Source organism: Anguilla anguilla, chromosome 8, assembly GCF_013347855.1.
Source record: "Anguilla anguilla isolate fAngAng1 chromosome 8, fAngAng1.pri, whole genome shotgun sequence".
In the NCBI taxonomy this organism is placed as follows: Eukaryota; Metazoa; Chordata; class Actinopteri; order Anguilliformes; family Anguillidae; genus Anguilla; species Anguilla anguilla.
Window position 1 is genome coordinate 15,649,742 of NC_049208.1, and position 27,998 is coordinate 15,677,739.

The following is a 27,998-nucleotide window of genomic DNA, read 5'->3' on the forward strand; positions in this document are numbered from 1 at the left end:
GATTGCGGATTGTGACCTACACGGGAGACCTCGTCGACTACGCCTGGAACCGGGTCAGCTTCAAATATCTGAACCTAAAGCCTTCTGACTGCAATAAAAAAATTTCCGAGTAACAGCCTTCTTCTGTTTGTCACATGCAATGCAGGTCCCTTTTAATTTACAACACACAGACTGTAATAAATAGAAACGTATCTGATTGCTGAAATAATCCATTGCAACACACCTATACGTACACAAACCGTTTACAGTGTAAGACCAAAAATAATGTGATTAGAATGTTTAACTGAACATTCAAATGCTGACGTAACAATACATACTAACTGAAAGCACAGGAGTTCCAGAGCGCCGGCTGCACTGGACTGCACCTCATTAACAGTACTGGAGGATTACAGGGGGCATTCGGTCCCTCACCTCCCTTTACGGCTCCAAATGTGAGGAATCGTGACGTTGCACCAATTACACTGGAAAGGGTTTGTTACATATATGAAGTTGTCATATTCACAGTTAAACCGTTTCCACGTCCCCAAAGGGGGCTCTGTGTAAAATATGAAACTGAGTGCTCATTTCATGTTCTTATTTTATCGTTATTTTACGAGCAGCTGGAATGCTCTGTAACCCCAGAATCACTTGCTCGCTCCTGTGAGAGGACTGCACTCTCGAGGACAGCAACTTTTTATCTGCATATTGAAAGGTATGGCTTTTATTTCAAACGCAACCAGAGGTCCTCCAAGCCTACCAGTTAAAGTGCCAGTTAAAACGGTGTCCCACATGGGGATGGAACCCTCCTCCTCCAGGGTGGTCTCTGCTGGCTTGCATGGCTGAAATACCCCCTCCCCCCACTGAAGAACAGGAGCTCAGCCATCAGTTCATCCACCCATCCACTTGTTCATGCTAAATATAACTTTCCAGTCACAATTTCCTCCCTTTGATCATCTCACCATCTTCTAGGTAGTTTCTGGGCCAGGCCTACAGAGATCCAGAGCAGATTTGCAGATTTTCTGGCTCTGGACGGCTCTTTGTGTCCACTGAGTAAACTGTGTCAGTCAATCCACACAGTATAAAGATCAGTGAGTCTGTGCCCGTGTTGCCATCCCCTGTAATGGCGCACATGCATGACTCATAATCCTGCTATGAGGAATGAGGCTGTCCGGTGGCTGAGGAGTTTTCTCGCGTCACGGCCTGCTACAGCTCTGGGGCGTCCGTGCCATCGTGCGGGACGTCGGTCCCCTGCTCGGTGCCGTTGAGCAGCTCCACCAGCAGTGCGATGAGCTGGCGGTCCTGAGCGTTGGTGTTGAGGTTGGTGTTGGGGTAGGAGGCCCGGTGGTCGCGCCGCAGCCGTCTCTGCAGCATGGCCTGCAGGGACATGCGAAGCTCCCACAGCAGATTCCAGCTGTGAGCCGACAGCTCGCAGCGCACCAGAGACCGGCCGCCTAACGAGACCTCCACTCGCTCCCCTGACACTGCGGGAGGGGGGAGGAAAAGTGATCAGCATTGCCATTACCATCGTCCAAGACTTAAACTAAAATTAGACAACAACAAAAAATACCCTAAGTTGTTTGAACTAAGCTGAGAATGCAGTAGAATAGAATACTTCAGTCAAAATAGTACACTACATTCATTAAAAAAAGTGTCTCACTCAACTCCAGGAAGTCAAACATACCGTTTTCCGTGATGTCACAGTCAGTGAGCAGCAGCAGGGAAAGCGGGTGGACCGAGGAGGTGTCCCTGATGAACACTCTTCCGCTGGACTTGACAGCCGTGAAAAAAGTGAGCCAGCGACTAGGAAGATCCTCCTCCCCCCTGGGACAGACACACGGACAGACATCACAGACACAGGCAACAGACCTTACTCAATTATTTATATCAGCATTAAAGGGTTTGTAAGCTGACAAGCATTGCGTAACACCACATTCTCCATTTCCCTTGTGCACACGCTATCCTGCCTTATAACTTTATGTATATATAAATATAACTTCAGCTGTGACCCTGTTTACTCAGCATCAGCACTGTTTGTTGTCTGAACGTGTATGTATGCACTAAGAGTGTCTCCTAATGCCTAAATGTAAAAAGCAAATGTTACCCAAAAATGAATCAGAAAGCCTGCATAAAATGACAGCTTAATGTGATTCATGTCCTGCCTGGAGGTGTGCATGAGTTAAGTGGGTGTTGTCATCACACAAACAGTGCTTAGTGGAACAGAAAGGGCTGTTATAGCGAGAAGCAGAATGGTGAATACTCAAATTGGACATCCCTAGGAAATGAACATCCCCATTTCCCCACCCCTCTGCTGTGGATCTATATTTGGGCTCATCCATCCCTCCATCCATCCATCCATCCATCCTCTGGTCTTCCCTCCATTTCTCTGGCCCCCGCCCTGCTCACCTGTTGATGGTGGAGCGGTGCAGGAGGACGGGCCCGCTGCGGGTGCGGTAGGCCAGGCTGTCCGGCCGAAACCGGCCCCCTTTGGTCACCACGCCCTTCTTCACCTGAAACACACGGGAGGGCGGTGAGGCCGGCCGGTGAGCTGCCTCTGCGTGACGGACAGACGGACTGGGCCCGAGAGTCCCACCCAGCAGCCCCTCTGCCTGACGGACAGACGGACTGGGCCCGAGAGTCCCGCCCAGCAGCCCCTCTGCCTGACGGACAGACGGACTGGGCCCGAGAGTCCCGCCCAGCAGCCCCTCTGCCTGACGGACAGACGGACTGGGCCCGAGAGTCCCGCCCAGCAGCCCCTCTGCCTGACGGACAGACGGACTGGGCCCGAGAGTCCCGCCCAGCAGCCCCTCTGCCTGACGGACAGACGGACTGGGCCCGAGAGTCCCGCCCAGCAGCCCCTCTGCCTGACGGACAGACGGACTGGGCCCGAGAGTCCCGCCCAGCAGCCCCTCTGCCTGACGGACAGACGGACTGGGCCCGAGAGTCCCGCCCAGCAGCCCCTCTGCCTGACGGACAGACGGACTGGGCCCGAGAGTCCCGCCCAGCAGCCCCTCTGCCTGACGGACAGACGGACTGGGCCCGAGAGTCCCGCCCAGCAGCCCCTCTGCCTGACGGACAGACGGACTGGGCCCGAGAGTCCCGCCCAGCAGCCCCTCTGCCTGACGGACAGACGGACTGGGCCCGAGAGTCCCGCCCAGCAGCCCCTCTGCCTGACGGACAGACGGACTGGGCCCGAGAGTCCCGCCCAGCAGCCCCTCTGCCTGACGGACAGACGGACTGGGCCCGAGAGTCCCGCCCAGCAGCCCCTCTGCCTGACGGACAGACGGACTGGGCCCGAGAGTCCCGCCCAGCAGCCCCTCTGCCTGACGGACAGACGGACTGGGCCCGAGAGTCCCGCCCAGCAGCCCCTCTGCCTGACGGACAGACGGACTGGGCCCGAGAGTCCCGCCCAGCAGCCCCTCTGCCTGACGGACAGACGGACTGGGCCCGAGAGTCCCGCCCAGCAGCCCCTCTGCCTGACGGACAGACGGACTGGGCCCGAGAGTCCCGCCCAGCAGTGTGAGAAGCTGAAGGAACGGGTAGCAGCGCGGTAGTGTACTGTGCAGGGAGGACTGAGAGGACTGGTTCGATGTGCACCGAAAACGGTCTTCAAAAACTTCACAACATAAGTGCGAAATGACAGATAATGGGTCAGTGAGCTAGGAGCCCCTGAACAAACGTGTATGTATGCACTAAGAGTGGCAGACATGTGTAAAGCGCACCTGGATGAGGTTGGGATAGAGTCCGGCCAGCAGTACGGCCTTCACCAGCTCGTCCTCATGGCTGAACTGGTTCGGGAGGGAGGACACGCGAAGGCAGTCTGACGCATTGGGTACCAGGGAGGCCTCGTGCAGATTATCACTGAACTGCTGGATCAGCCCTGAGCAGGGAGGGAAATCAAACCAAGAGACATGGATCAGTCCCCGGGCAGGGAGGAGAATCAAACCAAGAGACATGGATCAGCCCTGAGCAGGGAGGGAAATCAAACCAAGAGACATGGATCAGCCCCGGGCAGGGAGGGAAATCAAACCAAGAGACATGGATCAGCCCCGGGGAGGGAGGGAAATCAAACCAAGAGACAGGGAACAGCCCCGGGCAGGGAGGGAAATCAAACCAAGAGACATGGATCAGCCATGGGCAGGGAGGGAAATCAAACCAAGAGACATGGAACAGCCCCAGACAGGGAGGGAAATCAAACCAAGAGACAGGGAGCAGCCCTGGGCAGGGAGGGAAATCAAACCAAGAGAGATGGATCAGTCCCTGGGCAGGGCGGAGAATCAAACCAAGAGACATGGATCAGGCCTGCGCAGGGAGGGAAATCAAACCAAGAGACATGGAACAGCCCCGGGCAGGGAGGGAAATCAAACCAAGAGACATGGATCAGCCCTGGGCAGGGAGGGAAATCAAACCAAGAGACACGGAACAGCCCCGGGGAGGGAGGGAAATCAAACCAAGAGACATGGATCAGCCCCGGGCAGGGAGGGAAATCAAACCAAGAGAGATGGATCAGTCCCTGGGCAGGGCAGAGAATCAAACCAAGAGACATGGATCAGGCCTGCGCAGGGAAGGCGGTCACATCCTGAGAGATGAGTCGGCTGACAGAGGTCTCTCTCACCATGTATGAAGCGCAGGCTGCTGCCGGACAGGGTGTAGGCGTCCAGGTACTCCTGTCTGCTCGAGCGAACCTGCTGCACCTTCCTCCAGCCCTGCACCACCCGGCTGAACACCAGGTGATCGCTGCAGCTGGAGCCACTCAAAGCAGCTTTAGCCTGGGGAGGGGGAGAGAGACAGAATCCAACCGTGACTAACACTCTCTGGAAACAATCCATCAAACTCATTTTTTTTTTAAATTCAGACCCTGAGCAAGCACAGAGGGTAACAAAGAGAGAAGGTGCCGTGGTGAGGTTCGAACCCCGCAGGCGCCAGGGGATTCGAAAATGGTTTGGGCCGCCCTATGGACCGCGCCCACACATCTCGCCTGACGCAAGCTGGTTTAAACGTACAGCGAACCAGACCAGTTAGCAGAGAAGAACAAAGAAATGGTGCGGAGTGTTCTGCCGACGGGCCGCTGACCTGGTTGATGAGGGCCCGGTTCTGCATGCTGTTGAGAAAGGGGTCCCGGGTCAGGCAGGCCGTGACGGACAGCAGCGGCAGAGCGCAGCGGAACAGCGCCGCCAGGACCAGAACCTTCCCCAGCCTCGGGTCGCAGGACAGGCAGGCCACGCGCTCCCCCAGCGGGGACAGGGACTCCGCCCGGTCCAGCACCCCTGCAGCCAGAGAGGCAGAGCTGAGCACCCCCACCCGCGATCCAGTCACAGCCCGCCAACATCACTGTCCCCCCCACCCTTACCCCTCAGAACCCCCACCCGTGACGTGATCCAGTCACAGCCCGCCAACATCACTGTCCCCCCCCACCCTTACCCCTCAGAACCCCCACCCGCGATCCAGTCACAGCCCGCCAACATCACTGTCCCCCCCCACCCTTACCCCTCAGAACCCCCACCCGCGATCCAGTCACAGCCCGCCAACATCACTGTCCCCCCCCACCCTTACCCCTCAGAACCCCCACCCGCGATCCAGTCACAGCCCGCCAACATCACTGTCCCCCCCACCCTTACCCCTCAGAACCCCCACCCTCGATCCAGTCACAGCCCGCCAACATCACTGTCCCCCCCACCCTTACCCCTCAGAACCCCCACCCGCGATCCAGTCACAGCCCGCCAACATCACTGTCCCCCCCCACCCTTACCCCTCAGAACCCCCACCCTCGATCCAGTCACAGCCCGCCAACATCACTGTCCCCCCCACCCTTACCCCTCAGAACCCCCACCCGCGATCCAGTCATAGCCCGCCACATCACTCCTCCCCCCCATCCGTCTCACCCCAGTGTCTGCTGCGTGTATGTGTGTGCATGTGTGTGTGTCTGGGGGGGGGGGGGGGGGTTGTGTGTGTGCACCTTACCGATCTCCTGCAGGTTCATGACAGCCTCTTCTACTGTCGCCTTGTCTGGACTGTCCATAACTTGGGACAGGAAGTCCACAGCCTGTCCACAGAGAGAGGGACAGAGGGGAGGTCAGGGAATTCATTTCACATTCATATTCAGATTCATCACTGATTAACTGACACACGATCATTTACAACCTAAGCATTAATTTGCTGTTGCTTGTCCTGAACAACAAAACCCGTGTAAATTCATATTCAATGCCACTGTGTTTGGAATTCAAACAGAATTGGATTCACGATTGAGAAAGTGCAACATCTGATTAACGTGCTGATTAATTCAACCAATAGGAAATGAAAGAACCTCCCCCCCCACTACTCCCATCTCTTGGAACATTCCTCACCTTGCTGTGTGGACTGTGAATCTTGGCCTGCATCACTAAGCTCTCCAGAGGGGTGCGCAGGATCTCAGGGATAGGGAATTCTGGCATTGCCTCCAGGCGTTCCCGTGGAAACAGGTGGTAGGAGTGGCCAGGTTGGCATCGCCCCGCCCTGCCTCTGCGCTGGGTGACGTTGGAGCGCGAGATCCAGACGGTGTCGAGACAGGACACCTGACACAAGAGCGATTAAACTTTGGTGTTAAAGTCCAACCCTGACAGAACTCGCCACCATTCTGGAATGTTCCATTCATGTTCCTGTTGAGTGAAAGTCTGGCATCACGTTTACCTGAAATGTGCTTTCTTTAGCGTCTCATGGGGGGTGGGGTTTAATCTAAAACATAGGCTCCTGTTACTATGGAAAATGTTTTTTGAAAGATGGGGGGGGGGGGGGAAGCTAACTAAATAAATTTCTTATGTTTCAGAATCTACAGGTCAGTTCTCATTTACTCTAGTAAATGTCCCACCCCCTAGCTGAGAGTGTTGGCCATTTTTTGTAATATGAGTAGTGAGAACGCATAGGGTCCATAACGGTCCATGACGGGGCAGTGAGCGGCTGGGGTGTGGGGACCCCACACTCAGGGAAGCTGGCGGTACCTTGGTACGCGGGTCGTAGCGCTGCTCCTTCTGAGCGCCCACGTCCACCACGTGAACTATGTCGTCGATGGTGATCGAGGTCTCTGCGATGTTGGTTGCCAGGACGATCTTGCGCTGGCCGGCGGGGGGGCGCTGGAACACGGTCTGCTGGTCCGACACGGACATGCTGGAGTGCACTGGCGGGGTGGAGAAAGGGGGTTCAGCACGCCACGCGCCCCATTTCACTGGGCCGCCAGCTTGGGTACAAACGCACACAAACACATTCTGCCACTGCCTTCAGTTTCTTATTAAAGTACATGTGCAACCACTTCAATATGTTCACGGGTTACGACATTCACACATACGTACTTTACACGAGCATTTACCCGTGTTTGCACTGACTTGCGGAACGTGGACAGTCATTTTCCGGTTCATAAATTTGGAAAAAAATAACCTGAAAAGTGGCCATTATTACCTCCTCATTATTTGTTCAGTGTACGCCTCTAAATCACTCTGCTAGTCTTAAAGTAAAGTCCAGCAGTTAGAACTTTACTTTAAAACTAACTGGGGTGCACTGAGGCAGTTGCATATGCACACTCATGCATCAAAACAGACAGACATGGTATTTAAGCATGCACGGTTATGCACACACGGTCACTGACAGGGCAGAATTACACAGCTGTTTCCCTGGAAAGCAGGTTTCTCCTCCAGGCTCTGCTGGACCAGGCGGATGTCCTGCCAGCCAGGCAAGAAACACAGCACTGCCCCTGCAGAGAGAGAGGTCAAAGGTCAGCTGGATCCTCTCAAAGGATATGGGTCTGTCAGTGTGCATTTCTGTTAGTGTGTGTGTGTGTGTGTGTGTGTGTGTGTGTGTGTGTGTGTGTTTGTGTGGGTGTGTGTGTGGGGCCAGGTTTACCTGGTTCTCCACATGTGTGAATATGTTCTATCACATCTGCCACGAGATCCAGGTCTGGAGCGGCATCGTCGTCTTCCTTCTGAAAGGCAGACGTGAACACACACAGATCAGACAACCTGCGCCTCGCTAAATACACACAATACTCACAGACAATCGGAAAAAAAACAAAAGAAAGCCAATATGTCATGTAGTGGCAATGACTGTCATTACGCTTTAAAAAAAGCATTCAATAATTATCATTGCAGTATATCAGCCAGCCCTACCGTCCATTATGCGGCTGCATTTGCATGTGGGGCATATCTCACCTCTCTCTCAGCACTGAGTGGGCGTGTTAAAGGGGGGTAGAGAGGGGGGCATATCTCACCTCTCTCTCAGCACTGAGTGGGTGTGTTAAAGGGGGGCATATCTCACCTCTCTCTCAGCACTGAGTGGGTGTGTTAAAGGGGGGTAGAGAGGGGGGCATATCTCACCTCTCTCTCAGCACTGGGTGGGCGTGTTAAAGGTGGTGGGGGCCGTCCCAGTTCCTGCAGGACGTCCTCCAGGTAGCGCTGGCGGACGGGGTGCATGAACCCGGGCACGCGCAGCACCCGGCAGCCCCCGAAGTAGCGGGCCAGCCTGGCCGTGTCGCCCGTGGCGCTCATGAGCACCACCCGCAGGCCGGGGTTGTCCCGCAGCGCCGCGCGGAGCAGGGCCAGCAGCAGGTCCGTGTTGACGTCGCGCTCGTGGACCTCGTCCACCACCACGTGGCTCACCCCCTCCAGCGCCGCGTTCCCCTGCAGCTTCCGCAGCAGCACCCCCACCGTCAGGAAGAGCAGCGCCCCCCCGCTGCGCTCCGGGGGACGGCTCTCCAGCCTCACCTGGGGGGTGGGGGGGTGGGGGGTGGGGGACAGAGAGAGGGGGGCAGGAGAGAGCCAGAGAGAAAGAGAACAGTGGGAGAGAGGGCAGAGACACAGAGAGAGAGAGAGAGAGACATGAAGCCTCTATGTAGCTGTACTGTAAGTCATGACTCCGTGTCAGTACTGTCTGTTATGGTGTGGTGTGTCTGTGATGGTGCAGAGTGTCAGTACTGTCTGTGAGCGTGCAGTGTGTTTACGATGGAGCAGTGTGTCTGTGATGGTGCAGAGTGTCTGTACTGTCTGTGAGCGTGCAGTGTGTTTATGATGGAGCAGTGTGTCTGTGAGCGTGCAGTGTGTCTGTACTGTCTGTGAGCGTGCAGCGTGTCTGTACTGTCTGTGACAGCACTGCTTCCGTGACGGTGCTGAATCTGTACCTGGTAGCCCACGCAGTGTCGGAGCTCGGGTCCGAGCTCCTGAGCCACCCTGTGTGCGACGGACACGGCGCTGATCCTGCGCGGCTGGGTGACCAGGATGTTGCACCGCGCCCCGTCCCGGGCGCGAACGCGCCCCTCCAGCAGGAAGCGTGGGATGCGCGTGGTCTTCCCGCACCCCGTCTCCCCGGCGATGACCGTCACCCGCTCCGCCTCCACCGCCGACACCACACGCTCCCGGTGCGCGTCCACGGGAAGCTCCACCCCCAAGCCGGGATCCACCTCCTGCCACTTCATCTGGAGGGCGTGGCTCAGAAGCCCCGCCTCCTCTGGGGACAGGGGCTGGTACGGCCTGCCTGTTATGGCATCTACAATAACCTCATCTTCATCCTCCATGCTTACTGGCCGCCCTGCTCTGTCCTCCTCTTCCTCCCAAAGCCTCTGCATCGCTTCCTCCGCTGGATACTGTGGTCAGTGATGAAGAGTCAATGATGAAGAGTCACGGACACACACCACTCAGGAAAACAAAAGCTCATATGCTGTGAGAGCATTTTTTTTTTTACTGTACACTGAACTTGTGCCACACCAAAGAACACCAGAGGAATAAACTAATCAATAAACTCAATTTCCAATATGCAGCACGACACTAACTGCATGTATGTATAAAGCTGTATTACAGGGTTGCTGACCTGTCTCAGGTAGTCCCTCTGTGAGTATAAAGGTGAATTTACGGTGTTACTAACCTGTCTCAAGTAGTCTGCCAGCTGGCTCTCCAGATGTTCGGGGAGCTCCAGGGTGCAGGGTCTTCGCTCCCTCTGCCCCATCTCACGCACCTGCTCCCTGTGGTACATGGCGTGGGTCAGGGGCTTGTTGTTCGGGCCCAACAGACCCATTTCCTGCAAGAGGTGGAGACATTTAAGAGCACTCAAAACGCCACAGAACATACAGGAGAAACACACATAAACACGCATGCAAACACTCGCACACACAAACACACACACACACACCTTACACAAACTCTCAAAAGCAGAGCATGTTGATCACAGTGACAGAGATGAACTTGCTGGGACTGAGACTACTGTCTGACAGCAGGAAGTGGCAGTCACTGCAGTGCTGACATCAACCCGTAGGCTCCTCCCCCACCTTCAGCTTGAGGCAGGCCAGTGCTGCGGCCCTCCTCTCCGCCTCCAGCCTGCGCCCTGCCGAGGTCACAAAGGTCATCTCCTCAGGCCACAGCAGCGTCAGCTGACACGTCTTCACCTTGCCCCCCCGCGTCTCGTACTGCATCAGCTCCTGAGGAGGAGGAGGGAAACAGACCGAGTTTCATTCCATTCCAGTGACCATTCGTGTATTTCACGTCAGGTAACTTCCCATTTCTGGTAGAGAAGCAGTGAAAAGAGGTCTCCTGCTCTTGATTTCATTGAATTTAAATCAGAGTATACTTGCAGCACACCCACGCTAAAGAAATCATAATAACTTAAGAGCCGCAATTGCATTGCTGCCATCTAGTGCTGTAACATTGTTACTGCTGTTACCATTGGGGAGGAGGGCTCTCATTCAGTCAGACAGTCAGATGGTGAATGGCAGATACAGGACTTCCACTACCGTGAGCACGGAGATTGGCAGAGCAGACAGTACTGTGATGGATGGGGAATGCAGGCAGTGTCAAGCAGGATGAATGCACGCAGACTCACTCTGAGGCTGGAGGAAGACGTGGCCACCTGGATGACCTGTGCCAGCATGGCCTTTGCCTTGGGGAACAAGGAGAGAGCGTGGGCCACATCGCCATCCTCCTGAGACGACCTGTACACACGCATGTGCGCGCACACAGACAGACAGAGAGAGAGGTTAAGCCATCTTTCACCACACAGATCTTACAGTGTTGATGGCAATACGTGCAGCACTGTATCCTGTCTGAAAATAAATCAGGATAAAAAAACAAAAACTTTGGCATTGGGGTTTAAACAAATGAGAACGCTGACAGCTGTTGCCACAGCTGTGTCTGGTTGTGGCCTCAGCCCTTGGATACAGCGATCAGCTGCAGTACCTGGGGGGGCCAGGGGAGCCTTGTGTCCTATCCAGGGAGGCCCGTGAGAAATCAGCAACGTCTGCAGTTCCCCAGTCCTCCTCCTTGTCCTCCCTCAGTTCTTGGACTGGTCTCCTTCGTGAAAACTGGTTCCCTGGCTCCAGCACTCCCAGTTCCTGCCAACAGGGGGCAGCATTTAAAACAAAGTTAGCACTGTAAGGGCCTTCATCTTACAAATGATGAACCAGATTTGAATATGATAACAAACAAAAAAACTGAATACAAAAGACATTTGAGACATGGAGTGAATGGCAGAGAAATATCCCACAGCTTTCTTTCCATTAAAAACCATTAAGCTTTGTGTGCAATGAGGGTTCCGTGGCTTGTGTGTGGTAACAGACTGTGGCTACTGAAGCATGGCTTCTCACGGCCAGAGAGAGCGGCTGTCTCACCCTCAACCTGTGACAGGCAGCGGCTGCAGCTCGGCGTTCTGCATCTATCTTCCTGGAGCCAAAGCCCTCCACCTCGATCACCTCCGGCCACTGGACGGTCAACGTAGCCCTCTGCAAAAGCACACAACTCAGTGTCATCGCTCATGCTTCAGTCACAGTTTAATTCCCTGTGCAATGGGGCAACAGCTGAACTTTGCAGCTGCATTTATAAGGCATTCAGACAGCTGGATGTATGGAAATTATACTATAAAAGCAAGACACGCGTGATTGAGTAAATTGATATGAACGTGTGGACATATATACAAGTGCTATAAAAAAAAAAAAACTTGTGTTCACAAGCGCATCCACAGGATGTGAGCAGAAGCTGCTTCCAATTTCAGATTTCTCCTTTTGAGTATTCTGACACACACCTTTAAGTTTGGCCACTTTCCTTTCTAATGGACGCACCAAACTAATTCCTGTCAGTTACTGGCTTGCATGAATTAGGTCAATGCAACGATGTGGTGCTGCATCTTAAATGCAATGACTAGTTGAAATCAGTGAGGTACTTGTAAAATGGAATGCCTATACTGCATCTAACTTTTTTTTTATTTTCTTTACTTATGAATACCATCTGCCTCTCACCTTGACGGTTCCCTCACTGACGCGGTACTCGATGTACTGGGACAGGTCGGAAATGCCCAGGGAGCGGGACAGCGTTTGGTTCAAGAGCTGTTTCGGTTCTGGAAACTCCTTCAGGAAATCCTGGTGCCCTGGATTCAGAGACACAGTAACTGGAGGATAAGGCCACTCATCCAAAATAAATTGGAACTCCTGCGTGTGGTCAATCGCTGACTCTCGTACACAACTAAAACCTTTTTGGTTACAGTGTCAACATTTACAGCGTATCTAATTAATATGTATCTATTGAGTATTAGTCATAGATGCTTACTGCAATATTTATCCATTGCAGCACCTGACTGGCGACAAAGCGGCTATTGAGAATTTAGTTAACCTTCGACCTGTGACCTCTAGAGAGAAATTCGTCACACTTTGGTTAAGCTCGCTAGGTTCATTACCAGCCAACTACCGACATCATAATTAACATGAAAAATAAACTATCAAACAAGCTAATACAGCACCCTAACTGACTCGCAATCAGACTAACGTTACAGTTAGACAGGTGGTCAGATAAATAGTGAGTCATAGCATCCCTACTACAGCTAGCTAGCTGACTAGCATCTAGCTCTAAGTAGGCTGCTCTGTCACTGGCAAAACGTTAACATAACGTTAACACTAGATACTATAATTACGAATTTAACTTGAAAGCTACAAGCTAACTTTCAAGCAACACGCTGTTGTCACCGCCGAGGTTTCTGACACTTCGCAAGCTAACGACCTAGTGCTTCCATTTGAGACGAGTCAGTGACAACTCACCCCGTCTCGTTTGAGCTGCATTCTGGTTCGGCGCCGTTCTGGCTCTCGTCCCAAATCTTCTCTCAAAGTCATGTCTACAGCGACTGATCCAGATGCTGTTCTGTCCGGTTCTGGAAAATGTACCACAAGTTTTTACTCCAAGGTTGCATAGCACTCGGAGATGCACGAGTGCGGCACTGGGCACCGCCATGTTCAGCTGTGCAACTCCGCTTCCTTGGAGACAGCGCGCCGCGTAGTGATATTTCGTACATGAATAAGGTTATCGCCACCTATCGGAGTGGAGGTACTACGCGGTAGCTTAATTAATCGAGGAAAAAATAAGTCGGAAATAAAGCGCATTTTTAGTAATTCTCCACAGTGCAGACTAACGATGACACATTGCATTATCCAACCTACACAGAGTTTCGATGAAAATGGATACAAAATATCTGTTATTTCCTCTGACATACAAACTTTGATATTCGGAAATGCATGGTTTCGAGTACAATATAGCCAACATTCACATACTTAAGAGAAAACGGTTAATTGCCGTTCAATACACATAGGAACTTGAATCGATGGACGATTAGGGGCACGATCCTTCATAGTTAAATATAAATGCAAGTCAAAACTTTAAATGAAATTTCTTTTTTATTGTACAACTGAAACAACAGTGATAAATCACATTTCACACACATTTCCATCTTTAATATAAAGCATGAAGTACAGCCAGAAAATACCATTTTTGACAATCACACAGAACATAATGTATTCAATTTGAAAAAGAGTAATGAAAAAACCCCATATTTGTGATTTCAACATCATCTTAAATTAATGAGTAGGAATCGAAGTTGTCTCCGGTTATAACGTAACAGTGGAGGGTAATACAATCTGCAAAGCCTGCATCCCTGAAAATTCTGGAGATTGCATCAGGCTTTTTGATTTCAGTCTGCCTTTTCTGTCATTTAAATGATTTCAATGAACAAATTCACCTCCTTTGGCCCTTAAAGATCAGGTTCTCAGCCTTTTGGCTAAGATCAAGTGCAATGTCCTGTACTACACAGTGATCCTATAGTTAGCTGGCCTTGAGAAGGGGAGGACACGATACTACACTGATCTTGTCTGTATCACCTGCTGAGAAGTGGATGTTATTGACAAGATTGGTTTAATTGAATGGTATTTGAATTGACTGAATTGGTTTGGATTCAGCTGACTGGGTTGATTTGGCTTGGACTGGATTTTGGAGTTGGTTTAAAGGACTGGAATAAAGGACTGGAATTTAGTGGGGTAAAAAAGTTTAAGCTTCAACGTCCGTCAAATAGTTACACTGGCTATGCATTCAAACACTCACAGCAGATACAGAGGCTGCAACAGGGGCCTCTGGTTTACAGGGGAATGCATAGCTGCCAGGGGCCACATTTGCAACCATGGGGCCAACTGGTTTATGGGGCCACCTTAGAGGTTACTAAGGTGCACAGGGCTAAAGATCAGAGGGCGTCCAGGTGAAGAAGTCCACCTCTCTCAGCTCCTCAGGCAGGTAGTCCTGCTCCACCTCCTCGCTGAAGGCGGGGTTGTATTTGTACCCCTTGGCGTAGCCCAGGTTCTTCATAAGCTTGGTGGGGGCGTTGCGGAGGTGGAGGGGTACGGGGGGCAGGGGCCCTCGCTGGTTTCTTAGGCAGGCCTTCACGTTGGTGTACGCCTTGTACACCTCCACTGATTTGGGGGCCCGGGCCAGATAGATCACACACTGTGCAAGGATCACCTACAGAGTCAATGAGAGGGGAGAGAGAGAAGGACAGAGGAAGGGCTCTGAGAAAAGTATATTATCATTTTGGAATTTAGCAGATGCTCTTATATAGAGTGACTTACACAGCTTACACTGTCCCAGCTGGGAATCAAATCTACAACCTTGGAGATCAAGCCCAGTTCCCTATCCATTATGCTACACTGCTGCACCTAGACAAATGGTAAATGGTAAATGGACTGCATATATAAGAATATAATTCTGGCCAGGTTTTGTGCAGGAAAAGACGGAAGAAGCTACGATGGTCAGAGCTGGTCCTCAGACACTGACCAGCGTCCCAGTGCTCTGAGTGGCCGCTGTCTGAACTCACCTCACACTCCGGCATGCCGATGAAGTGGCAGGCCTGGAACGCGGCCACGGCCTGGGGAAGAGCGGCGGGATCAGCCAGGCCTGGGTAAGAGACACAGGAAATGCGGGAACGCTGTAACACACGCTACAAGATCCATCTCTGAACAGGAAGCGATGGGAGATCACAAGCTGATCTCAGACATGTACCGCAGACTCATACAGGAGTCATTTACTGAACTACTTTTCTGCACTGACAACCACCACTTTCTTCCAAGTGAACTGACAAGACCTCTATCCAGTCTATGCCCGTTAATACTCTTTGTAATTCATGTTTTGAGACCAAGTTTTAGAGAATGTTGTTTTTTTATGCAAACATTGATCAACAATCAAAATCAAACCATAGAAAGTCTATGTTCTTTAAAATTGGCACTGAAAAGTATGGTTGTGACACACATGGTACAACAACGAGGCCAGAGTACAGCACTGCATAGCCTAAACGAGCAAACGTCCCACCACTGACCCACCCATCCTCAGTGTTACTCATCTATATCCTCCTTACGCTATACACTCCCACCAATTTCACAAACCCAAATTCCCACTAGTGACACACAGCCTACCAATTTCACAAACCCAAATTCCCACTAGTGACACACAGCCTACCAATTTCATTCAAACCCCCCACTGGTGCCACACACCCCCCCCCCCACCCCCCCCCCCCCCCCCCCCCCCCCCCCCCATGTCACTCACCCACATCCTCGCTTGCAAACCGGACCAACCTCCGGGCCACGTAGAGTGGATCCTCTCCCCCCTCCAGCATTCGGCCCAGCCAGTAGAGGGCAGCGTTAGCATGGGAGCCCCTCATGGATTTGTGTAGGGCGGAGATGCAGTTATAGTGCTCCTCACCTTTACTCGAGAGGGGAAGGAGGGGGAAGAGTTGGTTTGTTACAACAACTCTGGTTGCCAGTCATCACCCCTAAAAATCCACCATTCATCAGTCACCTCCCAGGCCTGTTTAATTGGCCAGAAAAATAAGCAGGAGAGGGCAGGGCGGAGGCCTAGGAACAGTAAAGCTCGTCCTGCTGTTATGTAAGGGGCTACAGTGGTGTGCGCTAGCGTGACCTGCGGTCAGAATGCCTCTGTCTGAGCGTCGCTCCTCAGGCCTCAGAGCCAGCTGTAGAGCAGAATGACACTGAATTTACATGGCAACCTTCCAACTGACACAACTAAAGCCTGTAATAATGATAACGATAATAATAATAATAATAATAATAGCTTTACATCTTAATGTGTAGCCTTTACTAAGGTCCCCAGTTCTTTTTGCAGACTCTCCTTTATTAAACATTGCTTTGATGGAGGCCCTTGCGTGAGAGAGCTCCATTACAGAAGGCCTTGTCGCTCTCTCTCCTAATCTCCATGTATTACTCAGGGCTCAGCCACGCCCTCATGTAGTCCCCAAGTGCCAACAGAGCATGGGGCGCTCGCATTCCAGTTTCCGACAGCCGCTCCCAGGAGCTCTGAACACAGGAACCCAACTCGAATAATAGGGGTTTCCCTGGGGATTGGTGAAGAGGCTTTCGTCCTGGGTCACCTCTTGACAACCCTGACAGCTGCCCCCTCCCCCCTTAGGGCCCTGGCACTGGAGCCAGGCAGTCTGTGGGTTTACTGTGTGTGTCACTGTCATCAGCCGGCCCCTTTGGACTGTACACCACGGCTGGGCCTTCACCCGTTGCTGCATGTTTTTAAACTACTCCACTGCTTTAGAGCCTGTGAGCTCAAACAGCTGCTTAGCATCCCCAAAACTGCCTGCCGTACATGGGCTTCTGAAAGGCCAGGGGAATTTCCATGTTATGCAATCAAAGATAAACAGGACAGTGCTATATTGAGAAAGCCATGTTGACAATTTTGCCAGGCTACCATTCCTTTTCTTTGCAGAGATTGTGATCAAGGGGCATTTTATTGGCCACAGCAAGACCCACGGTTTGATGGCTCTTCAAAAATATGCTTTCTCCTACAGCACAGTGTCCCCATCATTGTGCTGGAGCACTGGACTTCTGATTGGTCCAAAAAGAGAGCCTGTCATCCAATTGTTCCTGCCAACCCACACAATTTCCAACAGCAGCTAAGATTTCTCCAGAGGTCTGTCAAAGTACTAGCCAAGCGAAACCCAGCCTAGCTTCTGCCAACAGGCAGGCGATCATCATAATACGGTCAGGCTGCTGGCTGAATTACTTATAAAATGAGGCGAGCCCATCTACCCTGTTGTACAAAAATCAACCCACCAGCTGAGCTCACCTGCCCTGTCACAGAGGGTCAGCCAATGCAGTGAGCTCACCTGCTTTATCATAAAGGATATGGGACCTCTGAAGCCCCTCTTTGATATGGTCCTCCTGTACCAGGACGTCCTGACTGGTGCCATCGGGTTTGGTCTGTCCCAGCCTGGCAGCACTGATCCGGGCCTGTACTGCCAACTGGAGCCCGTTTAGCCCAGTGCGGGCATCTCCATCGCACAGGTAGGCGATGGTGTCTAGGGCCTTCTGCTCGATTAACACCCTCAGCCTGTGAAACAGCAACAGTAGACACCTTTCGTAAAAAACTGGGTAAATTTAGTATCAGTGAGTGCAACGCAGCATTGAAACCCGCTTAGTGAAAAAAAAAGACATTTCCTTATGTACCAAATCATTCCAGAAAAAATACAGCTTAATGCTTTAGCGAAAACCACAATCTGAATGGATGCAAGGAATCTCAGAGTTTTCTAGTAATCTTCTGAAGAATATTTGGCTAAATTAGAAAGAGATAAAATAATTTTTTAAAAACATGTAAGCTTGAGAACGATAAAGACAACGTTATCGTGGACCTTGGGGAAAAAAAACACAACCTGAATGGGTAGAAAGAGATAGGAGTAGAGTATTGGACTATCAGATTTACCAGAAACATTTCGGTCTCCATGGCTTATAACTGAGTTTTGTTGTATCCATGGTGTATGACTGGCACGATAGCAAATATGAACACAGTCAACGCCCAACCTCCGATAAAGTGACACATGGCAAAGGACCTAAGAGGTAAACAACCCACCCCGACAGAAAACAACTTGCAAGCGTTTTCGAAGTGAAACTCAATACGGAGATTAAACACTAGCCATGTAAATTCCCTCACGTTACTTGTGAAGCTGAGATTCTTAGCGACCACACAGAAAGCACTTTGAGGCATGTGCGTGTGCGTGTGTATGTGTGCCTGTGTGTGTGTGTGTGTGTGTCTGCGTGCATGTGTGTATGTATGTGCACAAGAGAGAGAACATATTCCTATCCCAGGCAGCAAGTCTAAGAGCTGCAGTGATCACTGTTCTCCGATGTCCCCCACCAACCCCAAAAACTGTCCCCTCTTCCGGCCACTAATTGTCCTGGTTGGTAAAGTGCACCCACACACTTGTGGGATAATGGCAGTGTGTTATAGTGGTTATTGAACTTTGAATCTTGTGAGGAGCACTGCAGATGCCTCTCGCCCAATGCACCCCCCCGCGACCCTGCTCACGGTAAGCGGGTATATATAATGGATGGAATGGACTACCCTGGAATGGACAACTCAAGCCCTCCTCCCCAGAGGATGTGCTTTTAGGTGAAGGGGAGGTAGGGATGATTTGGCTCAACCACCATCAGTACCATCCCCCTGGGTGATGAGCAGCATCCATTTTGAGACCAGAGGCTCAATGATGTTGTATTGTTGATGCTTCTCTGCGTATGGCCTACGTAGTGAGGTGCTAATCACAACACAGCAGCAAGCAACTCATAAGACCAGCATAACAGCACAAGGTTTTAGTTTCTGGAAGCATCAGAAGCTACATTAATGTGGTACTACATACAAAGTCTATCAGTTTTCCAGCTTGTATATGCAGGTCTTGGGAGCATTGTGTATTACGTCATCTTCTACACAGCAACTCTGGCCAGAGCTAAAAAAAACATATCCAAAAAGAAGCAGACGGTCAACTTTTTTTCTTGGACTCAAGGCTTGACACGTGACTGTTGCATTTAAATCAAATGATTCTTCTCACAATTTCACAGGTCAACGGATTTTCGTAAACAAAACAACCACTTGAAATCTCTGCAATAAAAGATGACCCCAAAGACAAGACTATGCTGGTGGATCTACGTAGAAACCTCAGGGAATCGCATAACTTTATATACACAAGCATAAGGACGGCTGGTGAGGACATTTGAGATGTCCTTCAGCAAATGAGAGGCCTAGGAAACTAGACTCACCACCCTGCTTGGCAAGGGTGAACTAACGTGCAGCCAAATTCCCATCATCTTTTATAAACCATCCATTAAGATCAGCTTACTGCTGACAAGTGACAGCCCTTAAAATCTCATAGGTCAACAAGGGACTGCGAGAACCCCACACTGGCTGACGCAGGTTAGAAAATCTGGCACGTTTTCCCCCATTATTCTCTGTCATACAGAGACAGGGGGCTCTAGCCCCACAAGGAGTGAATTCAGGAGACAATTCTACAATATTCTAGTGAATCCGCATAATTGGGGTAGGGGCAAGTGATGTGACCATTTTATATCGTATCCAGTTAAATTTCAGCTGCGATGCACATTTTCAAGCATATTGTGGAGAATGACCTTCAAACCTTTTTTTAAAAGCTACTCCAGCATGCTAATCAGCATTGCTTACTTTGAAAAGCATTGATCAGTTGGAACGATTTTTCAATCAATGGTGACAGATTCTGACGCCATGCTGAAGTAGAATTGCAGCAACAAGGCACAGTACTTTCCTATTTTCCTCAATTTTGTATTTTGTCACCTACGGTTGCTCTACATATCACAGCATTGGTTTGACAATTTACTAATTGTGCAGAAAAAAGTCCTTGGTAAACATGATTTCAAGGTATCAACGAGTAACAGAGATGCACTCCTAAAACAAAAAAAACTATGAAAAACCTATGTTTTTTAACACTAAATATTGTAACATGTTTGACCAGAACGTTGATTGGAGGGGAACGGAAAATTAAAATTGCTTTCCAGAAAGTGGAGGGAAAAAAGCTTTGCAGTGAAAATGTCTGGAATACCTACTTCAAGACATGCTCAGGTGGTTATTGAGAATTGACTAAATTGATGAAAAAGGGAATTTTGATTTCACTGTGACCAGTATTTAACGGCAGATATCAGGGATCACAGTTAGAACTTGACCGCTTGGAATAGTCAACCATAAGGATGCTTAGTTGCAAGCCTTCAGAATGCGAAGGCTTGCAACTTAGCATTTTCAGTTTGGCATGTAAACTCAGCCCTTGGCACACTTCAGCACCCCGACCCACACTGTTTAAGCCAGCATTCTCCATGAAAACAACGATGGCCCTCTCCAACACTCAATCATCCAAATGCACCCTGTTCACAAGGGCGATATGAACATTACTGCTGCCAGTGAATAACTGACTCTCTTTACTGCAGAAGTGCGCACACACACACACGACAAAAAAAACAGATGGCAAAAACCAGAATATACTATACTAAAGTTTATACATTTATCATATGAAAAAATGAAACAAGCAAGTCCTACAGAAATATTTGCTCTACCTGGGATGTAATGTGGACACCAATGTTTGTCCTGCAGAAGACGTCCACTACAAAAAAATAATCAAGAATGGATAATGGGCTGCAGGTTATTACCCAGTGTGCACAGCTATAAATTTACATGAAGCCACTGCCTACACGTGCTTAGCATGCGTGATTCATTGCAATGGTAAGTACACAAACCTGAATTGGTAATGTGCTGCCTGCATTCCTATATGTGTCCTCTAGCTGCTATTGCAATTTAAGAAGTATAGAAAGAATGCCTTAACAGAGAAGAGCACATGGAAACAGCTGGGCCGAAATCCCCTCCCACCAATCAGCGTCAAGGAATTCCTGGCGGCCGGCTCATCCGGATGACACATGGCGCTCTGAAATTCCACGCCCTCCTTGATAACGGGGTCTTCCCCGGAGCACTCACTCAGATCCGCTCGCGCGCTCCGCAGAGTCCCCGTCGCCCCCGACGACCGGCGCTCCCCGCACCCGCAGCCCGAGCGCGGCGGCGGCCCGTCGCAGGATCGCGCCCATCGCCTCCACGCTCAGCTTCTCCAGCACCAGCACCCGGCAGCGGCTCAGCAGCGCCGCGTTCACCTGGAACGAGGGGTTCTCCGTGGTCGCCCCGATCAGCGTCACCGTCCCGCACTCCACGTGGGGGAGGAAGGTGTCCTGCGGGGAGGGACATGGGAGGCAAAGTCAAAAAATCCCTTAACATCCAGAACGCGTCCGAAAACCAACGGTGAGTCCGCCTTCCACCTCGCATGCCTTATTTAGCTCTACGTTACTCTCTGAACTTGTACCTGTGAAACAGTGGTCACTGCACTCCGATCTATGACAATGTTGACAATATAACATACTGGCAATGTAATGATGATGTAATAATGCCAATATAATATGATACTACATGCCTAGACTCCGGTTCCCTATTTGTGATTAATACATCAGTGCAATCACCGTAATCCAACCATCGGTTGAGGAAATGAACCACGCGTTTAAATTTCAATGTTAAATGATGCCCTTGCTGCACCAAAAACAAGAGGAGCACCTGAAAGTACTGTAGAGCCACGGGACTAAAGAGAGTGGGGGGTTTGGATTGAGTACTGCTTCAGCAGGTTAATCTGCGTTTATTTTGAGATCGGCACTTTCACAAACACTAAGGCGCTGCGGACAGATGGCTTAAGTTCTCTGCATTACGGCAACGGGCACTCCGATATACACAAAGCTGTTGCCATGTACACACACAAACACATACAAACAAGCACACACACACAAGCACACACAAAAAACACACACAAACACACACACACAAGCACACGCAGACAAACACACACACAAACACACACACACATACACACACACACAGACTCTCACACAGTGAGGCTGTTCTTATTCTGCAGAGGGATTTGCAGTGATCATTCCGTTTGTGTTAAAATGGTGAGAAGTGTCAGCCCCAGCAGCCTACTAAGTGCCTGAGAGTGAGCGGTGGGCAGAGGTGCCAGTCTGCATAGCAGCATTAGTTAAGTTGACATTGGTGTTAAAAACAACAATAATAAAACCCAAGGGGTAAAGAAGGGTACAGAGGCAGCATGGTGTCTAGTTGCTTTTCCCCTGGAAAACCCAGCCTTTGCTGGCAGCCAAAGTCCAAGCTGCTGTCCCAAAATGGGCAGACAGAGTGTTTGCTGTGATGTCACGTGGCACACCTCGGTTTGGAGGGGCAATCTAATGGAAAATTTACTTTGTAGTGGGACTGTCAGCTTATGCCCTTGATACATGCGCTCCCAAAGGGGCCCATATCAAACACTAATCTTCATGCACTGGTCATGTGTTCAGAGCCCATTTCATGGTGGCTTCAGGATTCAGTGTAATAATTACGACCACACCGTTACCACCTACGAGCAATGCATCAAACACATTTATATCTCATGATAACTTACAACACAAACATCCTCACAGCACTGTTTCATATGGTCAAAATAACAGCAGAGTCGTCAGTTGGGGGAGATGCTGCAATCATTATTACCTTCTTAAAGCACAAATACCAAAGATCTGTTCTGACCGGAGTACTGGAATGCACTTTTTCAGTTTAAAAGAAACCATCCTTTCTATGAAATAGAAAACCTGGAGCAGTGGAAAGTGCACATTTGCTCATTTTAAGAAAGACAAACTTTTTTTCCTGTGAAAAAGACCAATCCTCATTGGCACACCTGCTGGCTCTTGTTGAAGCGGTGGATCTCGTCGATGAAGAGGATGGTCTTCCTCTTGCAGAGCCGTAGTTCATTCTGGGCCTGCTTGATGACTTCTCGCACCTCATTAGTGGAGGTGCTGGTGGCGGAGAGCTTGACGAAGCGAGCGGTACCGCTCTTCTTGCTGAGGCTGGCGATGATGTGGGCCAGGGTGGTCTGGGGGTGGGCACAGAGAGGAGAGATTAAACCTACATCTACACACACAGTCTTCTGCATGTCAGCATGAAGTGTTTCACTGTGTGTGTGCACTGCTCATTTACCTGCCTTGAGTTTTGCATCAGCAGTTTACTGGACCAAAACCCCTGAGACACAGGCACCCCGTTCACTGTGGTGATTTGACAGCATCCCTGCCCTCACATTGATGGGAGGAAGCAACTATCTCATGGCTTTTCAGGATGGCAGGAATAATGTTCTGAAATTAGCGGCTTCTCTAAAACCTCTCTAGAGTTACTCAGAAGACCTTCCCTCTCCAGGATGGAGTTAGCACTGCCGTGGTTTAGTCAGGGCAGGAAATGGTGAGGGGGGTGGATGTGGGGCGAAGGCGCGAGGGGAAGAAGTCCAGATAGTAAATAAGGACTTCAGGTACTGAATTTATATTCACTTCAAGTTAAATTCCTTGTTTTTGAGTCTAGTATGAATTCAGGAATCTAGAATACTCTCTGCAGGATTCACTGCATTTACCCAATGGCTTGCCAGAACAAATTAGATAAGAGCCTGATGCAGTACAGACATGTACTGCTGAGACCCCAAAAAAAATCTTTCAAAAAGAAGAGTTCCTCTGCTGGAAAATCTTAGCATGAGATGCCTACTTACTTTTCACTTTTATAAGCAACTACCCTGCCTGGTTCGGAAAGCACTAATTAGCACTGGCTAACTCCTGAAGACAGTTCCCAGCCAATACAGTCTTAGAAGCATACTCATAAGAACCTATAAACAAGCAAAATAGTTATGATGAAACCTGATGCCTTCAGAAAGGGCAGCGAGTCATCTTTTGACGGCAATCGCTGTACGTGGAACGCGGTCCTGTCTCAGCGACTTAATCACAACGCACAGTTTGCGGGTGTATGCATCCATCTCTCAGTCAGGTCAACATGGAGGTATGAAGGAGACTGAATCAGGGCTGGACATTGCTCCCATTTTATGACCATTTGCTCCTGAAAATTGATGTACGCTAACTCGAAAAATAATAAAGAAGCATATATAGTAATTTGGATGTATTAGTGAGTTCCTAAATTTTTTAACTTTGGAGCACAAGCACTCATTGGAAAAAATGTTAGTGTACAGCCCTGTGCTGGCTCAATGCTAACATCTAGGGCATCTAGGCAATGTTTATTGGCAAACATATATTGGCAAAACCCCAAGATGCTCACCTATGTGGTCTATTTGGAAGTTGAATATGTGTGCAGTATCAGATGACACTTTAATAGCAGCTTAAAAACGTGTTCTGAAAGTGGACTCTCATAGATTTAGGCTAAGTCCCACTACTACAATTCTATTCCTGCAGAACCTTTTTGAAATTATACACATATCTGTAAAAACAATATCAGCAAAACAGTAGGTATAGCATGTTCAACTGCTAAATGAGGCACATGTTTGAGTCACTTGATCAACAGCTAATTCAAGGTCATTTTGGCATGCAACATTGATTCGAACAACACTGGCTGTTGGTGGATGTAGGTTCACGCAGACAATTAATTCTCAAAGCACCCCGTCAAAAAATGACAGCTCATATATTGTAGGGCACCCTGATATTCCTCAATACCATTCCACTAAATGTGACCATACTTAAAAATGAAATGGAAACAAATGGCCAGTGAATCTAAAAATAAGGTTCAATGGCCATTACCAAGCATATACAGGTAATCCTGGGTCTTACAACGAAGGTCCTGGGAGCACCAGAATACCAAACAGAGAGATTAGGGTTTATATTTGTTCCACTGCAAGTTCATGTGCTATTTCTGACTTAAGAGATGAGCCTATTGTGCCAAGAGCTATTTTTTCCAAAAGCAATCAGTGAAGCCTTTATGGGTAGTGTTTTATGGGTTTATAGTTTCACAACATAAAGCTCAATTGGATTCATTCCTGCCACTAAACCAGGGGTGTCAAATTGCAGTCCAGGAGGGCTGCAGTGCCTGCTGGTTTTTTGGGACGTTTCAGGGATTCATTTATGTCATCGATTGCCTAAAGAGTCTACATACTTCATTCCCAAGGCCACATCCGGCTTCCGATTGAACGGAAACCAAAAATACCGGCAGACATAGTGGCAATCCAGGACTGGAGTTTGACATCCCAGTCTCATTCATAGGTCATCTTTACATCCAAACTACCCTGATTTGTCCACCCTGTATTTTTTGTGAAGACAGGTTTTCCAAATCTTCTCTCACAGAGCAAATGTTTCGGCCCCTGAACTGTCCGTCTGGTAAGTCAGACTCCTTGGAAAATATTTCAGATATTCCCAACATTAATTGGCCAGAACCTCGTCAGTTCTGAGTCACATGGGGATTTGTGCTAACGGGATTAGTCGAATCTGTACTGTAGCTAGCTAACCGGCTGGATGGAAAAAGAGGCTTATACATTATACACTTTTCATCATATAATAAAACACACAAAATTGTGAATAGTAAGTCACAGCGGATGAGGGTGTTTGTCAAGGACATACAGAAATAATTTAAATAGAGATAAGAGAGGGAGACTTGGAAAATACCATTACAGTAGAGCTGCCATGTTCTGTCAATCACACACTCATAAAAGCCAGGCCAGACTTTGAACTCAATCGCAAAATATTATGAGCTGGTCTGCACTGTGAATCACCCTGGCATTTATGCAGCCTTACTCTCCTGCCAGTAAATTTAAGAACCGTGAACTTTAACGTGACCACGGAACATGGACTTTTGGTCTGTGCCCTCTCCTTCCATTAACTGCAGTAACTAAACTCCTATCTGTAGCAATCAAAATGAAGTTAAAACAAAATGGTGTAACTGCTTCAAGGTCATTTAATGTAAAGTTCTAGAATGTTCTACTGAAACTAAACCAAATTAAACAAGCAATTAGCCTCAATTTATCTTGTTTTACTATTTTTTTAATGCTTCCTCACCCTTTTTCTTCCCAAATTGGAGCGCCTAATCATGTCACTGCTCCCCACTGCAACAATAGCTATGGATTTGGTACAGTGTAGGCAAAATAGTTGTCTCCATTGAAACCAGCGATACCCAGCGCCACTCATCGGACTGGATACCAGGCTGTGGGGCTCATCCATGCACTAGAACAGTGCCTTAACAGGATGAGCCACTCAGCATGCACTAGATCCATTTCTTAGACTCCTATGGCATATGCAAGTTAGCCAATAGGGTACTCCCATCATGAATATGCTCCACTTAGTGTAATGTAATATCAAAGTGCATAATTCCAGATGTTCTCCGTTCAGGACAGACGACAGGGTGTAACACTCAAGCACACACAGTAGGCCTACAGAAGCACAAACTAATGCTGTAGGCTACTTGTGACAGCTGTATTTCACTCTGTCCCTTCATTTCTTAAAATTGAAACAAAATGGCTTTGGTTAAGTGTCACATTCTGGTAATCCTGAAAAATATTGAAGTATTAACTTAACAGGCCATTTAGCTAAGTTGTAGTCCATACTGGTGTTTTCTTCATTTAAAAAACAGCAGTTATTTATATAATATCAAAAATATAACTGGATAACTTGATACAGCATGTGAATCTCATCACACCCCTAATATAAAAATGAATTGGTTTTATATCTGCAAACTTAAAAGTAGGTTACATGTTACACCAGGTGCGAAATCGCTGATTCCCGCGTGTCAGCGCCTGTTTCTATTTCTGCTCGCGGTGTTCTGATTCACGCCAGCTCTGCGTCTGAGGAGCTCGCAGGGTCAGAGCCGGACAATACTCGCTAAACGAGCAATGAACGGAGAACCGTTCGGCATTATCTCCCATGTATGAAACAGTATCTTTAGCTTTTGGAATCATCGAACTATATAGAGATAAACTCTCACCGTCCATATAACGGCGCCCAGTGACACGCTGTTACAACCTCAGTTTTTTTTTAATTCAGAAAAAGATGGGCCAAATTCTTCCGGGAAAATGTTCTTCAAACCTAACTGAGACTTGATTTGTACATTTAACATTTGCATAAGTATGCAGGCTAGGCTAGACAGTATGCTATTTTGCCAAATACCAAAATGCTGCAAGTTTCTTGCTAGCTAGCTAGCAGTTGTGTACCATTACAGACTTTCTTGGAACCCAACAACTGTAGGTTAGTATATTACTAACTACAAACGTTTTCACACCCCAAACCACACCACAGCCTACCTTTCCGCATCCAGGTGGTCCCCACAGAATCAGTGAAGGGATTTCCTGAGAGTCCAACAGCGATCGTATCAGAGTGCTCTCTCCCACAATTTTATTTTGTCCAAAATATTCTTCGAGAGTATTGGGTCGCATTAGTTCCGCTAAAGGCTTGCCACTATCTAACAGTGAGTGTGCAGGCAGACAGGTCGGGGTCAAGCCCGACATTGCAGTTCCATCATTCTTAACCCGGTGAGGGGACATACATTCCTTCTCCTCTAGAGCAGCGCGTTTGGCACCTATGCTGTTTGCAGAAGGGACGGTCTGCTTGCTGGAGAAAAACTTGTTACGTTCGCTCTGGTTCTGAGCTTTGTTCCTCTGAAACATAGTAAAAACCGAGGACGGCGCACCGCGATGCACTTTGCTTTCTGGGTTTGCTGTCCCCGCCGGGGCATCGCTGTTCTCTGACGCGCTAACACTTGAAATGCGGCATTTTTTGTGAGGTGGTCCGCTTTCGGAAGCGCTGTCTCCATCAGTACCTGATGTGGGAGACTTTGCATCGTTCAACAGGCAATTGTCCAAGTGAGCGTTGATTGCGGACGCTTCGAAATCACCTAAACATACAGGACACTGCACAGCATCAGCTTTGCCTGTTTCTTGCGCCATATTTCCCGCGAAGCTGTCGGGAATGTCGTGTAATTTCTGCGACAAAAAAACCTAAAAACAACTACTAAATGAATAAAATTCAAAGCTATTATAATTTAACGCACAATACACAACAGTTTCGATGTCTGTACTAAATAATAAAA

The 27,998-nt window shown here is 49.1% G+C and overlaps 3 protein-coding genes across 3 annotated transcripts in view; 1 reads left to right on the forward strand and 2 right to left on the reverse strand.

Moving 5' to 3' along the window:
• Nucleotides 1-684: 684 nt before the first annotated feature.
• On the reverse strand, nt 685-13,217 carry dhx30 (DEAH (Asp-Glu-Ala-His) box helicase 30). The gene is made up of 20 exons (XM_035430963.1): nt 13,007-13,217; nt 12,215-12,342; nt 11,591-11,701; nt 11,160-11,314; nt 10,807-10,915; nt 10,256-10,405; nt 9,856-10,008; nt 9,116-9,577; nt 8,316-8,702; nt 7,846-7,924; nt 7,592-7,696; nt 6,951-7,126; nt 6,321-6,527; nt 5,938-6,019; nt 5,050-5,243; nt 4,592-4,745; nt 3,699-3,856; nt 2,383-2,486; nt 1,661-1,800; nt 685-1,460 (listed from the first exon to the last, which is right to left on the reverse strand). The coding sequence occupies exons 1-20, from the start codon at nt 13,194-13,196 to the stop codon at nt 1,183-1,185; spliced, it is 3,522 nt and encodes a 1,173-aa protein (XP_035286854.1). The 5' UTR covers nt 13,197-13,217; the 3' UTR covers nt 685-1,182.
• Nucleotides 13,218-13,617: 400 nt separating this feature from the next.
• On the reverse strand, nt 13,618-27,998 carry wrnip1 (WRN helicase interacting protein 1). The gene is made up of 7 exons (XM_035431085.1): nt 27,214-27,998; nt 22,843-23,037; nt 21,063-21,307; nt 17,410-17,633; nt 15,825-15,980; nt 15,100-15,179; nt 13,618-14,747 (listed from the first exon to the last, which is right to left on the reverse strand). Exons 1-7 carry the CDS (start codon nt 27,853-27,855, stop codon nt 14,466-14,468), a joined length of 1,824 nt encoding a protein of 607 aa, XP_035286976.1. The 5' UTR covers nt 27,856-27,998; the 3' UTR covers nt 13,618-14,465.
• The window catches only part of mylk4a (myosin light chain kinase family, member 4a), a 39,679-nt gene continuing 32,975 nt past the window's right edge, over nt 21,295-27,998 (forward strand). The window contains exon 1 of the mRNA XM_035431083.1: nt 21,295-21,377. Coding sequence (XP_035286974.1) covers nt 21,322-21,377 — 56 coding nt within the window. The 5' untranslated portion in view covers nt 21,295-21,321. The remainder of the gene's footprint in view (nt 21,378-27,998) is intronic.